Consider the following 14,277-nt stretch of genomic DNA (forward strand, 5'->3'; position numbering starts at 1 on the left):
GCACAAGAATATGGGGATTATAACTTCATCTTCTTTATGTCTCTCAATAACTTGTACTGAATTAGGAGGAAAAATACAGATATTCCCATTCTGATAGAAATAAAATAAAACTATAATAATTTGGAAAATAAAAGATTCCCTCTTAGTCAGTCATCTGGCTTTTCTCCTGAGAGGAAGTGTCTCCGTCTGATGGATACCAAAAAGGCTGCAGCTACATGCTTGGTCCCCTAGATCTCAAGTACACAAGAAAAGTAAAAGGAACATAACTGACTTCAACAAATGGGAATCAGACAAAGAGCATGCATGTGTCTGAGAGTAAGCAAGCCACAGCCAAAGCAACTCAGAAACTCCTGATACATACTTGAAATTTGCTAGGAGTAGATCTTAAGCTCGCTCGCTCTCTCTCGCTCTCTCGCTCTCACTCTGACTCTCACACACACACACACACACACACACACACACTGTTGTGAGGTAAAGGATGTGCTAACTTGATTGTGGGAATCTTTTCACAATGTATGTGTATGTCAAATCATCATGCTGCACACTTTAAATATATTACGATTTAATTTGTCAATTATACCTCAATAAAGCTGGAGGGGAAAAAAAAATTCCTAACAGACATGAAGTTGCTGAGGAGACAATGAGCGAAGGTGTAGGAAACCCCCCTCCCCGAGAGGTTCCAGAGCCAGTGAGAAGCAGTAAATGAGACAGACGGTGTCCTGGGTTCCTCACCCTGTGCTCTTTCTACAACCTAACACGACATGGGCCTGACCCCACACACCATTTTACTGCTCTTGGATAAAGTGATTTCTACCCAAGAGGGAGGGAAAACAGAAAACAAATAAAAAGCAGCTCCTAGCCAGAACGTCCCAGCAACAGGTTCCCTTGCCAGCTACCCTTGGGCTGGGTGAACGTGCTAATCCACTTTCAAAGCTTGTGCTCACTATTCCCAGAGCTGTATCCCCCAGCTCGCTAGCCAGGCCCGCAGCCCACCTGCCCACTTCCATGTCCTACTGCCCTGGCAGCCTGCAGGGGTGGTAACTGTACCCAAGGAAAAAAACTGAAAGGACAGCCTCTTCCACGTTCTCCTGCTGGTTGACCCCAATTGTCCTGCTCCTGTGCTGTCTCTAGACAGGAACCACTACCGAGACGGTTTCACAGTCAGGCGCTGGGCACTAGCTGAAGCTGGAAAGATGGGTAGGAAAATAATAGCACCAAATAGATGCTCTGGGAGGGGAGAGCTGTGGAGTGTTAGAAACATAAAATCAAGAGAAACTGCACGAACAGAACAGACAGTAGGAGACTGTGGAAGCACATTCCAGAGGCTGTAAAGTCAAACCATTTTCCCAAAGCCTTTCCTTACCAAGTAGATCTTCTCATGTACTGTTTCCAGGCATCACTACCAGACTCCCTGCCACCGCCAGTGTGCTTCTCTCCTCCTAGAGAAATACACAAGCAGCTCATGAATCTTGCGCAGTGCCTCTGTGTGGGCTCCTACTCAGGATCACAGAAATGAAGACATCAGGAGACCAGAGCCACCTGACCAACAGGTAGCCAGAGTATCCCCTCTGCAAACAAATAGATAAAAGACAGAGACCAAACCAAATGGGAAAAAGGGAACTAGGTTGGAAAATAAAGTAAAAGGAATTAACCAAAAAAACAGAAATGTCAGGAAGCACCTTAAAAAAAAAACTTACCATTAGACCAAGGTGTTAAGAGTGGAAACCTCTGAATAGTGGAAATGTAATTTTATTTTCCCATTTATGCTTATCTGTATATTATTTTCTACATTATACATAAACTGATTTTATAATAAAAATGTTTAAATGTCATATTATTTTTAAAAGTTACAAAAAGGATAATGATTCCATAAAACAAGAAAAGGGTACTGTTTAAAAGCGTGCCTTCAAAGCACACTTAGTATCGTTTTTAGTAAGAGCAGAGGAGAAAAAAACAATAGAAGTGTTTTGAAGAAAAGTTTGAGGAAATCTCCCCAAAAGACTAACGAGATGGAAAATAAGAGGGGAAAAAATAACACAATTAGATAATTCTTCAACAGATAACATTCAAATACTAGTTCTAGAAATTAAAATACAGAAAAGTCAAAGGGAAAAAATTGTCAAAGAAACACTATCAAAACAAAATAAAACTATCAAAAACTTCCCAGAACTAAAAACTGTGAGTCCCAATGTTAAGGCCAATTACTGGCCCATTGACTGTCCAACAAAAATGTTTACCAAGATCTCCATTGAGGCATATTACTGAAGAATTTCAGAACATCAGACATAAATAACAGACCCCAAATTTTTTGAAATGGGGGAAAAAAAGACCAGAAATCAAAGTGGATTGGGCTTTTCAACCACAGTAATGGAAACCAGAAGACAAGTAAGTTATAGCTTCCAAAGGCTGAGAAAAACTTACAATCTGTGCAGAAAAGACATAGCAGGTCTGCTTACAATGTTGCTGGCATCTGGAAACTTGTAGGCTAAACAGTCCCCTACACTGTCTCATTGAGCAAACAATGTGGTTTATGTTAAATACCTGCTTTCCTCAGGGAGTCTGGAATTTGGGTGCTTAGGCAGAGGTTGCCTGTGTGACCGACCCCCAATAAAAGCCTTGGGTACTGAGTCTCTATGCTTTGCTGGTAGACAATGTTTCACATATGTTGTCACAATCCGATGAGGGAAGAATTAAGCACATCTTCTGTGACTACACTGGGAGAAGACTTAGGAGCCACTTAGTATCTCATTTTCTCTAGACCTCACCCTGTGCAATAACGGCTCACAGGAAAAGAGAGGGAGGGTTCAAGAAAGTTAATCTATGATAACAAAGGGTCAGTACATAATGTCTAAAGTTGTGAAAGAGCAGTTAAAGCACATTACTTAGAAAAACTGAAGTAAATTCAAAGGTCAATTTCCTTTTTCCTTCAGTAAGAATCTCAAAGTAGCTGCCTCCGGGAAAGGAGGAGGAAAAGCAAAGTATGGGGCAGAACTGCTTTTTCCATTAATGAGACTTTTTAAAAACTTTAGAAATGAACTGTAAAGGCTGAAATAAAAGAATCAATTGGAGAGAGAAGGCATGGGCGGCAAACAGGGATTGAGGGCCTACAGAAGGAGCAGACACTCACTTAATAGTGGAGCACAGAGATAAACGGCTAAGCTGAAATCAGGAACGTTTATCAATGTCTGTACGCTGGATAGTAATTGCCCTCTGCTTTAAAATGCATAAAAGAATGCTTCAAAAAAAATGCTTCTAATTATTTAAATTTTACAGGTATTAATGTATGTTTGTTTTACTTCTCTGTGTGTGTATATATATATAAATAATGCAATCTGTTTTTACTATATTTTGGATAATTTTTAATAAGTTAATACATGATTGTTGGGAAGGCCTCTTTAAAAAAAAAAAAAAAAAAAAAAACTTTTACTATTAGTACTAAGTTTAAGCATCAAGAGCCCCAGGCTCATTAAGAGAAAAGAGGAGCTGGGCCTAATGAAAAGAAACAACTCAATATTTTATCTAAGATAAAAGATAATGTATAATATTTACTATGCCCACTTTGCAAATAAAACCCAGAAATTTTCATGTGAAATTTTCTGGCTTTGAAGCAGAGGTTCTTAATCTTTTTGGGGTCTTCAAGCGTCTCCCAAGAAAACAGATGCCATTTCAGGAGTTCACATAATTCAGCTGAAGGGCCCCTGTTCTAACATGATGCTGCATCTGAGAATAAAATGTAGGACCTTGGACAATAACGCTGAATATAGAGTATAAGCTCTCTCGAGCATATCAGACCAGATAAGACTATTATTTCAGTGTCTTGGTCAAACTTTTCTAAAAGACTAGTGCTTTTTCTTTGCCACCTGTTATGGACTAAATTGTGTTCCCCTGCCCCAATTTCATAGGTTGAAGCCCCAACCTCCAATTCCTTAGAACGTGGCTAGCTGTATTTGGCAACAGGGCCCTTAAGGAGGCAATTAAGGTTAAATGAAGTCATAAAGGTGGGGTTTTAAGCCAATAAGACTAATGTCCTTATAAGAAGATAAAGAGACACCAGGGATGTACGTGCACAGAGAACAGGCCATGCAAGGACACAGGAGGAAGACGGCCATCTACAAGCCAGAAGAGAGGCCTCAGGAAAAACCAAACCTGCCAACACCTTGATTTTGGACTTCCAGCCTCCAAGAATGTGAGAAAACACATTTCTATTGTTTGAGCCACCCAGTCTGGTATTTTGTTATGGCAGCCCCGGCAGACTAATAAACTGGCCAACATGAAAAAGGAGAAAGGATTCTCTACGTACCAAATGCACCTCCAATCTCAGCCCCACTCGTTGGAATGTTGACGTTTACAATGCCACAGTCTGATCCTTTGGGGCTGTGTGTAAAAAGGGAGGCAAAGTGAAAGCAAAATATGTGAAAGTTAAAAATAAATAAATAAATAAAAAGGAAAAACACACACACACACACAAAACAAATTTACAGAAATGAATAAATAATCCAAACAAAACCTCTAAGACTCTCAATGCTAAACAATAAATAAATAAATAAAATAGGGGACTTCCCTGGTGGCGCAGCGGTTAAGAATCCGCCTGCCAGTGCAGGGGACATGGGTTCGATCCTTGGTCCAGGAAGATCCCACATGCCACGGAGCAACTAAGCCCGTGCACCACAACTACTGAGGCTACGCTCTAGAGTCCACGAGCCACAACTACTGAGCCCACGTGCGCCTAGAGCCCATGCTCCGCAACAAGAGAAGCCACCGCAATGAAAAGCCCATGCACCACAACCGCTATGAAGGGTAGCCCCCGCGCACTGCAACCAGAGAAAGCCCACGTGCAGCAACGAAGACCCAACGCAGCCAAAATTTAAAAATATAAATAAATAAATTTATTTAAAAAAATATTTTCACCTATGATGGTTTCATTTTCTTTTTTTATAGTCCATTCACCACATAAATCAGACTTACGTAAGTTTTCAAAATAGACAAAGTTATACCCAAGCCAGCGAAAGATTCTGCCCAAATCCTTGGTAAAGATGCTACTTGAAAGTCCCTGTTTTACTTCATTATTCCATGCAAAGACCTCGTCTTCATTCTAAAAGGACAGGCATTGGAAGCTGTTAGATGATACACACTGTTCTGGTCCAAACTGACTAATAGTAAACTCATTTCTGGTAAATTTCACTCATTTCGTGAAATTTACCAGTATAATTTTAGTGCACAAAAGGAAACTAAGGAGTCAACATCTTCCTAATTCTGTTTATCTTGTACAGTGCTTTGTGGGATTTTCCCCTTACCTGAACTTTGAGAAAAACATGAGTACATTCTTCCATTCAAGCCACTACGTATAAGAGCTGTTATTTACTGAGCTCTTACTATGTGCAACACACTGACCTAGGCACTGAGCATGCATTTATACATTTAATCCTCACCCAATGACACAGGCTCTGTATTATCCCTAATGTACAGATTAGGCAAGAGAGGCTAAATGACTTGCTCAGGAACTCACAGTCAAACACACAGACACAAGACAAAACATGAAATTACACTCTGTAGTCACATTATGTGAAACAATAATAGACAACTTAAAGCAAGATTGTAATTAGTGCAATCATATAATTGCAACAAAGTATAAATCTCATCATCCTTCAACTGTTAATCATGGCACAGCCAAGCCTTGATTCAATCTCTAGACATCTGCTGGCATGGTAGGGCCTGTCACGGGCTGGGAAGGAGACCCTCTAGTTACCTTTATCTGTTAAAACCTCCACAGCCTGTCCTCTGATACAAGTTGTAATTGTATGTCTACAAATTGCCCTTGTATCTTCTCATTTTGTCCACTGATACTTAGCACTCAGACTATCAAACTACCTCGTCCCTTTGGTGCAGAAGCTGACTTCATAGTCTATCAACACAGCTGATACAGGTAATGAGGGCAATGTTCTCCATAAATTTCAATGTTGGCCCTCTACTTGTCTTAATTCCCCTGGCAGCTAGCTTATGCTCTATTGTTGAAAGTGTTCATCTCATCATAGTTTGTCCTTAACCTTCAAATCTTTACTAATCGGAGTGACTTTCTAAAACCTCCCTAAAGGCCGACTGAAATTTAATATACCTTTATTTTCTCCTAGTCTTCTCACTTGTTTCAATGTTGAACTAGAGAAAAGAGAGAAGGAATCCAGTTTTTTACCTTGAATTTAAAGACATAAAGAATTGGGGCAAAAGTCTCTGTGTGTACAATGGACGCATTGTGGTCAAGGCCTGTCACAATTGTCGGTTCTACATAATTTCCCGGGCGATCCATAACCTGCAGTAGAGAAAGGAAATAAAAACAAGAGCATTTTGTTTTCTGGTTCCTGAAGTCAGAGGATACAATCTTTGTTTATAATTTTGAGAAAAAAAAAATAAACACCATTTATAAGTGAATTATTTCTCCAAAATAACCTCCCATCGTGAATGAAATTTTTCTCTGCCCCTTATTGGTTCTAACTTAGTTGGTTAGAAAAAAAATAGAATAAAGGAGTCAAGGATAGAGAGCTGTGCCGTGCATCATGACCAAGTTACAGGGAAAAAACGCTGGTGGTTATTTTTAACTTCACATAATTTTAAAAGAGGTAATCTATACCTGTTCTGTTACAAACTGTATTGTGCCCATACCCACACCCCCAAATTCTTATGTTGAAGCCTTAAACCCACCCCACTCCCATTACGACTAAATTTGGAGACAGAACCTTTAAGGAGGTAAAGTTAAATGAGGTCATGTGGGTGAGGCCCTAATCAGATAGAAATAATTCCTCATAAGAAGAGGAAGAGACACCAGGGACCTCCTCTCTCCAGGCAGGGAGGAAAGGCCATGTGAGGACATGGAGAGAAGGTGGCCGTCTGCAAGCCTGGGACAGAGGCCTCACCAGGAAGGATCAACCCGGCCAGCACCGTGATTTGGGACTCAGCTTCCAGAACTGTGAGACAAATTTGTTGTTTAAGCCACCCAGTCTGTGATATTTTGCTATGGCAGCCCTAGCAAACTAACATATTAATACAGAAATCAAAAGCTCTAAAAGGGTACACTATAGACACTCTCCTAACTAACCTCCACATAACCAAATTACTAGTTCATCTCCACTTAACTTCTATAAAATATTCTGATGCCTGCAGCAAGCTGCTTGGCTGGGGGTCAGCTCTCCAGGGTGACTGAGTAATTCTGCTCTCACCCTCTGAGCTGTACGTTTACCAAGAGTCATCTGTATTTACTCCCAACCCTGTATGTGGCGACTGTATTTGTTATTACAATACCATATTGCATTATGTAACTTAAGTAAATATTACACAAAGGGGAAAAAAGAGCTTCTAAACTTCTAAAGATTAAGTTAAATATTACACAAAGGGGAAAAAAGAGCTTCTAACTTCTAAAGATTAAGTTAAAATGCTTAAAAAAACTCAAGGTAAGTAACAAAAAGTACACATACACATCTCTATCCAATGAGATGTGGGTATGTCAACGTTGAGAGACTAGGGAGAAGGATTCTGCTTCTCAGAGAGCTTTGCCAAGAGACTCAGTTTTCAGTGATTTTTAAAGAAGTGAAAATAAATTGTAGATAATAAATTATATGTATAGCTTATTCAAGGATGAAGACAATTCCTATCATACACGAAGAAAACGCCTTGAATCTACATCTCAAGAATCAAACAAATATAGTGTGAAATGAAATTCATATTTTATGGGTAGACAAGAAAAATTTAAACATCAAAAACTTTCTCTGCCCTATGGCCTCCTCTCTCCCCTCAACTGTGCACTGTGTATCTGTATCATGCATCAACCAAACCTCCCCATTGGCAGAAATACCTGCTCAACCATAAACAGCAACATTCTCCTAGCACTACCAAGACAACTCCTTAAAAGACAACATTCCTTATATTGTAAGGGGCCATGATGATGCTTAGATGCTTAGATCTAGATTGTGTAAACTGTCAAAGATACGTCATTCAATGTACAGCCCTCTGTCTAAAAAACCTATATAACTGCCTTGACTTCTAACAGGTAGAACGGTTCTCGGAGCTTTCTGAGGTGCTGTTCCCGGGTTATAATCCTCGATTTGGCTCAAATAAAAATTTCCATTTCTTTCTTAAATCAACTAATTTTTCATCGACAATAGTAATATGTGTTAAAAATGCTTTTGGTATTTTTTTTTTTTGATTCCCTGCCTTAAATGACTTAATAATCACTACTAAATGTGGATTTTTGCAGTATGCGGGCCTCTCACCGCTGCGGCCTCTCCCGTTGCGGAGCACAGGCTCAGCGGCCATGGCCCACAGTGTGGGATCCTCCTGGACCGGGGCACGAACCCACGTCCCATGCATCGGCAGGCGGACCCTCAACCACTGCACCACCAGGGAAGCCCTATATGCGGATTTTAAATTGCACTAAATACAGTCTTCCATACCATGAAAAAGAGGTCTCCCTTCCATACAAATTCCCAGGGACTCAATTCATAGGCAACCCTGGCTCTGAGTTGTGTCTTTCCAGAAATTTTCCATTCACGTTACATTGTCATTCTTTAAAATATGTATTTCCCCGTTATAAAAGGGATGGAGAAAAGAAAAGTGGCAGTCAGGCACCCTTCATCAATTTACCCAGAGCCCTGCTTGTGCGAAAGGAAAAGAAAGAACCTGTCACTCCTGATCTCAAGTTGTCATTACCTTGCCACCATAGACCACGGTGCCACCTTCTTTCTTTGCTTCCTCCACTGCTCCAAGAAACATGCTCACTGCCTGTTTGGTGTGGAGTGGCCCATAGAGAACATTAGCTGGAAAGAAAAAGGAATGCTCTTCATTTCACCCTAACTGGCATCATTTTATAATTAAACAGCTTTCCCAATGAACAGACCAATCCCTTCATATATACCCTCAGTTGAGAGCAGGAGTCAGCAACCTTTCTCTGCAAAGAGCCGGACAGTAACTATTTAATACTTTGCATGTCATGTGGTCTCTGCCACGACCACTCAATTCCGCCAATGTAGTGCAAAAGCAGCCACAGAAGATATGCACAAAAGAAGGTATGGCTGGGTCCTCATAAGCTTTCTATACAGAAGCACGGAGGGCCAAATCTAGGGAAAGAGCTATCAATTCATCAGAGTCCTGCAGTAAAAATATAGGCTCTGCTTATTACAGGGTGATCATTCTCTAAGAACCTCACAGAACCAGCAGTCGGTGAACAATTTAAGGGGAAGAGGCTGATGCTCCCTCTGTATGGCTGTCAGAAACCAGAGCATTAAAGGTGACCGTGAGACAGAGTAAGAAGGAAGATATAGGTAGGCCTCAGTGAGGAGGTGGGAAGGACTGGGCAAAGAGCAGTTCCAGCAGGGCAGAGCCTGGAATGTCCAGAGCACTGAAAGAAGGTTGGAGAAGCTGGAGCTCCGGGAGCAATGGGGCAAATGGCGCACAGCGGGTCCAGAAGGGGACGCAGCCGGGGTCAAATCACAAAAGACTGTGAGCTTGCAAAAAGGGTCTTAAAAGGCATCCAAGTTTTAGTCAAACAGTGATGAGTGTTTTTAGCAAGAGAGTGAATTATTTAATTACATGTTTAAAAATTACTTTGGTTATGGTGGAAGACAGAAGTGGAAGCAGAAAAGTCAGGCAGGTGACTTGCAACCTTGCACGAGGGAGGATGGTGGTATCTGGAAGGAGGGAAGTGAAGAGGGAAAAGCTTCTCAAACTCATCCCATCTCAATACCATCTCCCAAGCTCACCCACCGGCCCACGTCAAGCACTGAGATCCTAAACTAGGAGCAGACGTGTCACCCCAAATGCAAAATACACTGCTTTGTAGTCCCTCGGGCCTCTCAGGAAAGGGAAAAAAATAAAAGTAGAAAATCAGAAACTCTTATAACACCATCTGTCAAAAAGAAACATCTTTGGAATCAACCAGATACTCACAGTCCCATGGGTTCCCAACACGGATCTGTGCATAGGCCTTTTTAAGTCTATTAACAACTTCATCATGAATGCTTTCATGTAAAAACTAAATGAAAAAGAAACAGTCAAGGGATTAGTACATATAAATGAACTATTAAATAGCACAAATAAATGTACGAAATTGTTAAAAATGCACAATTTTTTTTCCCCCAGCCTTTTTTTTTTTTTTTTTTTTTTGGCCGTGGTGCACAGCTTGTAGGTCTTAGTTCCCCAACCAGGAATTGAACCTGCACCCTCAGCAGTGAAAGCGCGGAGTCCTAACCACTGGACAAGCAGGGAATTCCCTCAATTTTTCTTAACAGTACTGATTTATACAGTTGACCCTTGAACAACATGGGTTTGAACTGCACGGGTCCACCTATATAAAAATATTTTTCGACAGTAAATGTTACAGGACTACATGGTTCCCAATTGGTTGGATCTGCAGATTTGGAAGAACCATGGATACAGAGGGCCAATGATAAATCACAGAGAGGTCCATAGTACTGGAATGGATTTTTCTGTACAGCACTACAGTCCCTACAAAAATTGATTTGGGTTATGACTAACAGGATCCTCCAATATTTGACACTAAATATAAAGCATGGCTATGTATATTTGCTCCAGAACACAAAGGAAAAATAAAGGTTGACCAAATAAAGAAATGCTTGACTTTAATGTAATTTCATAGTTTACCACGTAATTAAGATTATAATCTTTTGGAGTACCCCCATTTCCTTCTTAGCCTTAAGGTAATAAATGTTTAAGGTGAACAAATTCAATAAATTGTAAATACTTTACAAACATCGTAGCTTAGATATTCTATCGTAGTAGGCAGACAAGGTACTTTATTAACTGGTATAAGATGATGCCTTTAGAAAGTGCAGGCTCTGGGTTTCTGCCGGTTAAATCCGCAGAGCAACATTTAAATAAACAAATAAATAGAAAAAAGAAAAAAGTGCAGTAAGAGAACGTTAGAACTATCCCTGTAAAACAAGCAAGTTCATACCGCAATTCATACCACGTCAACTGAGTAATATAAAAAGAAAGGAAAGATATTCATTGTAAAATACAGGAAAAAGTGAATATGAAAAGTTATGGCAAAGGTAAAGGCTTAATTTCCCTATATTTTTTATCTATTCTAATTAATTTAGATTATGTCAACCTTATAAAGAATTCGTTCATACTCATTGTGGGTAAGAGGAAAAACCCAAAGCCAATTCCTCCATAATTCAATTGTAAACTGTTTATTTTTTTTATAATTACAGGAGGAAAACTCAACAATAATAATTTAAAAAGGCAATTGTAGCCAAATTTTCTACCTAATCAAAACTGGTTTGGCCCAGTTTTTCAATAGTATGAGTCATGAAAATCAAGGTTGTACCTCATACAAAAACATTTTAAAATCCAGCTCAAATCTAAGTGTGGAGATTAAACTTCCCGAACACTGAAGCGAAACCACTCTCCTCACATGCTCTTAATATTAATGTGTCCTATATATATCCATGCAGACTTATACACTTATATAGAGAACACACATATATTTACTTTCCAATAAACTACGTCACATCAAGTCAAATCTAAGACTTGACCTATAAGCCAAAATTTTTTAATTTTTAAAAATATTTTACTACTTAAAATGTTTTTACATGACAACTAAGACTGTCTACCTTTTAGCAAATAGTTGTGAATTTTTCAAATGTTTATCTTGTTTTATTCTCTAAGTGACAAGGGACTTTGTCCACATTGTTCTAGGTGTAGGACTGAAAGCAGGTCTCATCACCCACGTCCAACTCCAGTCAATGAGGACTGGACCACGTTCAGCTTGGGGAGGTAAGGCAGAGTCCCTCGCTGACCAGCAGCATCTGCCAGGAGCACAGAACAGAGCAGCAGGGCCACGTGCTTGCCAACCACATCCAGGGAATACACGTTTCTAGCAGTGTTTCTACTACACCTCCTTAACAGTACAATGTGTTGAAAAGCAGCACTGGAAGAGGAGGACACTCTCATGTGCCCACGCAGAAACACTCACCAGGCGCCTCGCAGTGGTACACCTCTGGCCGGCTGTCCCCACGGCTGCAAAGAGAGCTGAGGGAACGACTAAGCTGAGGTCCGAATCCTCAAAAGCTTAGGGAAGCAGAAACACATCCATCAGTGTTGTGAGGTAGGCAGACAAGGTACTTTACTAACTGGTATAAGATGATGCCTTTAGAAAGCGCAGTGAGAGAACGCCAGAACTATCCTTGTAAAATAAGCAAGTTCATACCGCAGAGGCAACTTTTCTCCCAAAGAAAATGATATGAGAAGAGAGCAATGAGCTCCCCCTCCTCTGACCTCTTCATCTTTCACCTCTCTGAAGTTTCTGGTGCTGACTGAGCCTTCTCTGCACTTTCATGTGGTCTCTTCTCTAAAAGCACCACTGTCTTTGTCAGTCTTACTTGCCTCCAGTCTCAACCCCACCACCCATTTAGATGGCAGCTTCCCTGGGCCCATAGAGAAGTCAGTGGGATCCTTCTGATTTATTACCGCCATCAAACCAAGCTCTCCAACAACCTCTGCACCCTCATCTGCATCAGTCCATTCCCTAAAATGCCTCTTGTTCTCCCTGCTACAGAAGCTTTTTCAAATGTCTCAAACCCCTCCAGCCCTTTAGTCCTGCTCCAGATGACTTCACCCTTTACTTCGAGGAAAATCTCAAAGTGATCACACACAAGGCCCTTTCCTGCTTCCTCTGCATCTCTGAAGAGATCAGTGCAAAATCACTTTCAGACTGCTCTCTACTTTTGTCTATTCCTTCCTGCTCCTCTTCTGCCCTCCAAAGAAAAAACTAGCATAGTCTTTACAAGGTTACCCGTCCATCGATCCATTGTATTACTTATAATTCCTTCCTTTCTATCCCTTCCAGAAACTTACAGTCCCAATTCCCTCTTACATCTTCAATTTTCCCCTGTCCAGTCTAAGAGCATTCTCAGACTAGCATGATGGTTAAGAAGGTGGATTACACAACCAAACAGACCGAAGCTCTTATCCATCACCACCACTTTTTCATCGTGTTATTTTAACTTTTTAAGCCTCAGTTTCCTTATCCATAAAATGGGATAACATTATCTGGGGTACTAACGGACGATAGTAAGGAGTTTTAGGAAGAGAGCTATGCTCTGGGGTCTGATTGCGAGGATACAAATGCTGGCTCAGGCACATAATCATTTTAAGCCTCAGGGTGTAACCTTCAAATGAGATTAATAAAGGTATCTACCTCATGGGATTACTGTAGGGATTAAATGACATATTGCACATGAAAAAACTGAGCACAGTGCCTGACACATACCCACTGATCAATAAACGCTAACTATATTTTCTAATCAACTCTCTTTTACGAAATCAGAAGTTCATCTAAAACAAACCCCTCACCATATAATTTTTATATTTCTGGTGTACCCCACAAACACATAAGCACTTAAACATGATGATAATGATGGCAATATACAATTAGCAAGTTTTTAGCATAAAATTCATGATTCTATGAAGTCTCAACCAACTGATGTTCATCATATTATCCAGAAGTTAGGCTGGTAGACTATTTCCTTTTGTGTCAAACCAGTGAAAAAGTGAATTAAATAATCTCCAAGACTATAGGTAAATGATAAAATGCCTTAAGGAAGTGTTCCTTCCCAATGTAAAAGCACTCAATACCCCACTGAAGACGAACTAATGTTTTTGGAAACAGCAGGTCACATAGAGTTACTTACTTATTTATTCTAGAGAAACATGTGGCCAGTTTTCAAAAAACAGAAGGAAAACAAGAAACAATGACACATTAGAAACTCTCATACACAGATTCTAAGCCCCAGGTAACATTTTCCAAACATGAACGCCTTTCCCTCCTAGTTATCTCTGCAAACCATGTGTCCTGTCTCACAAGGAAAGTTCCTAAGCATGGGACACACAACATAAAAGGGATGAGTTCTTACACAAGTTCTATACATACAGGATGGCTACTGAAGATATTCTAAATAGAAATCACGCAAACAAAGAAGAAAAGGCAGCCTTACCTATAATTGCATTGTTTCCTCCAAGTTCTAATAAACTTCTCCCTTTAACATATATAAACACAAATTAATTCCTATTTCATTGTTTAATGCACACAGCTACACGGCCTCAAATCATAGCCTATCCCAATTGTTTTAATTTATTTTCTGATTTAAAACAGCATGACAAAAAAAAAAAAAAAAAAACAGCATGACAATAAATAAACTGTAACTCTTAAAAAATTTTCAAGGGAAAAAAAAAGCATGAGCATCGCATCAATGTCTAGATTCCTGATTTTAA

At 40.0% G+C, this 14,277-nt stretch overlaps 1 protein-coding gene across 4 annotated transcripts in view; it reads right to left on the reverse strand.

The window, feature by feature from the left end:
- ALDH7A1 (aldehyde dehydrogenase 7 family member A1) overlaps nucleotides 1–14,277 on the reverse strand; it is a 45,412-nt gene that overhangs the window by 525 nt on the left and 30,610 nt on the right. For 3 of the 4 annotated variants that reach the window (XM_067731604.1, XM_067731603.1, XM_067731602.1), the window contains 8 exons: nucleotides 14,001–14,042; nucleotides 11,981–12,075; nucleotides 9,931–10,015; nucleotides 8,695–8,801; nucleotides 6,188–6,304; nucleotides 4,995–5,092; nucleotides 4,301–4,374; nucleotides 1,364–1,439 (listed from right to left, as the gene is read on the reverse strand). In XM_067731604.1, the coding sequence (XP_067587705.1) occupies nucleotides 1,364–1,439; nucleotides 4,301–4,374; nucleotides 4,995–5,092; nucleotides 6,188–6,304; nucleotides 8,695–8,801; nucleotides 9,931–10,015; nucleotides 11,981–12,075; nucleotides 14,001–14,042 (694 nt within the window). Of the gene's footprint in view, nucleotides 1–1,363; nucleotides 1,440–4,300; nucleotides 4,375–4,965; nucleotides 5,093–6,187; nucleotides 6,305–8,694; nucleotides 8,802–9,930; nucleotides 10,016–11,980; nucleotides 12,076–14,000; nucleotides 14,043–14,277 lie in introns of all 4 variants that reach the window. The other variant, XR_010942080.1, reaches the window with a different exon arrangement.

The sequence above is a fragment of the Pseudorca crassidens genome, chromosome 3 (assembly GCF_039906515.1).
Source record: "Pseudorca crassidens isolate mPseCra1 chromosome 3, mPseCra1.hap1, whole genome shotgun sequence".
Lineage (NCBI taxonomy): Eukaryota > Metazoa > Chordata > Mammalia > Artiodactyla > Delphinidae > Pseudorca > Pseudorca crassidens.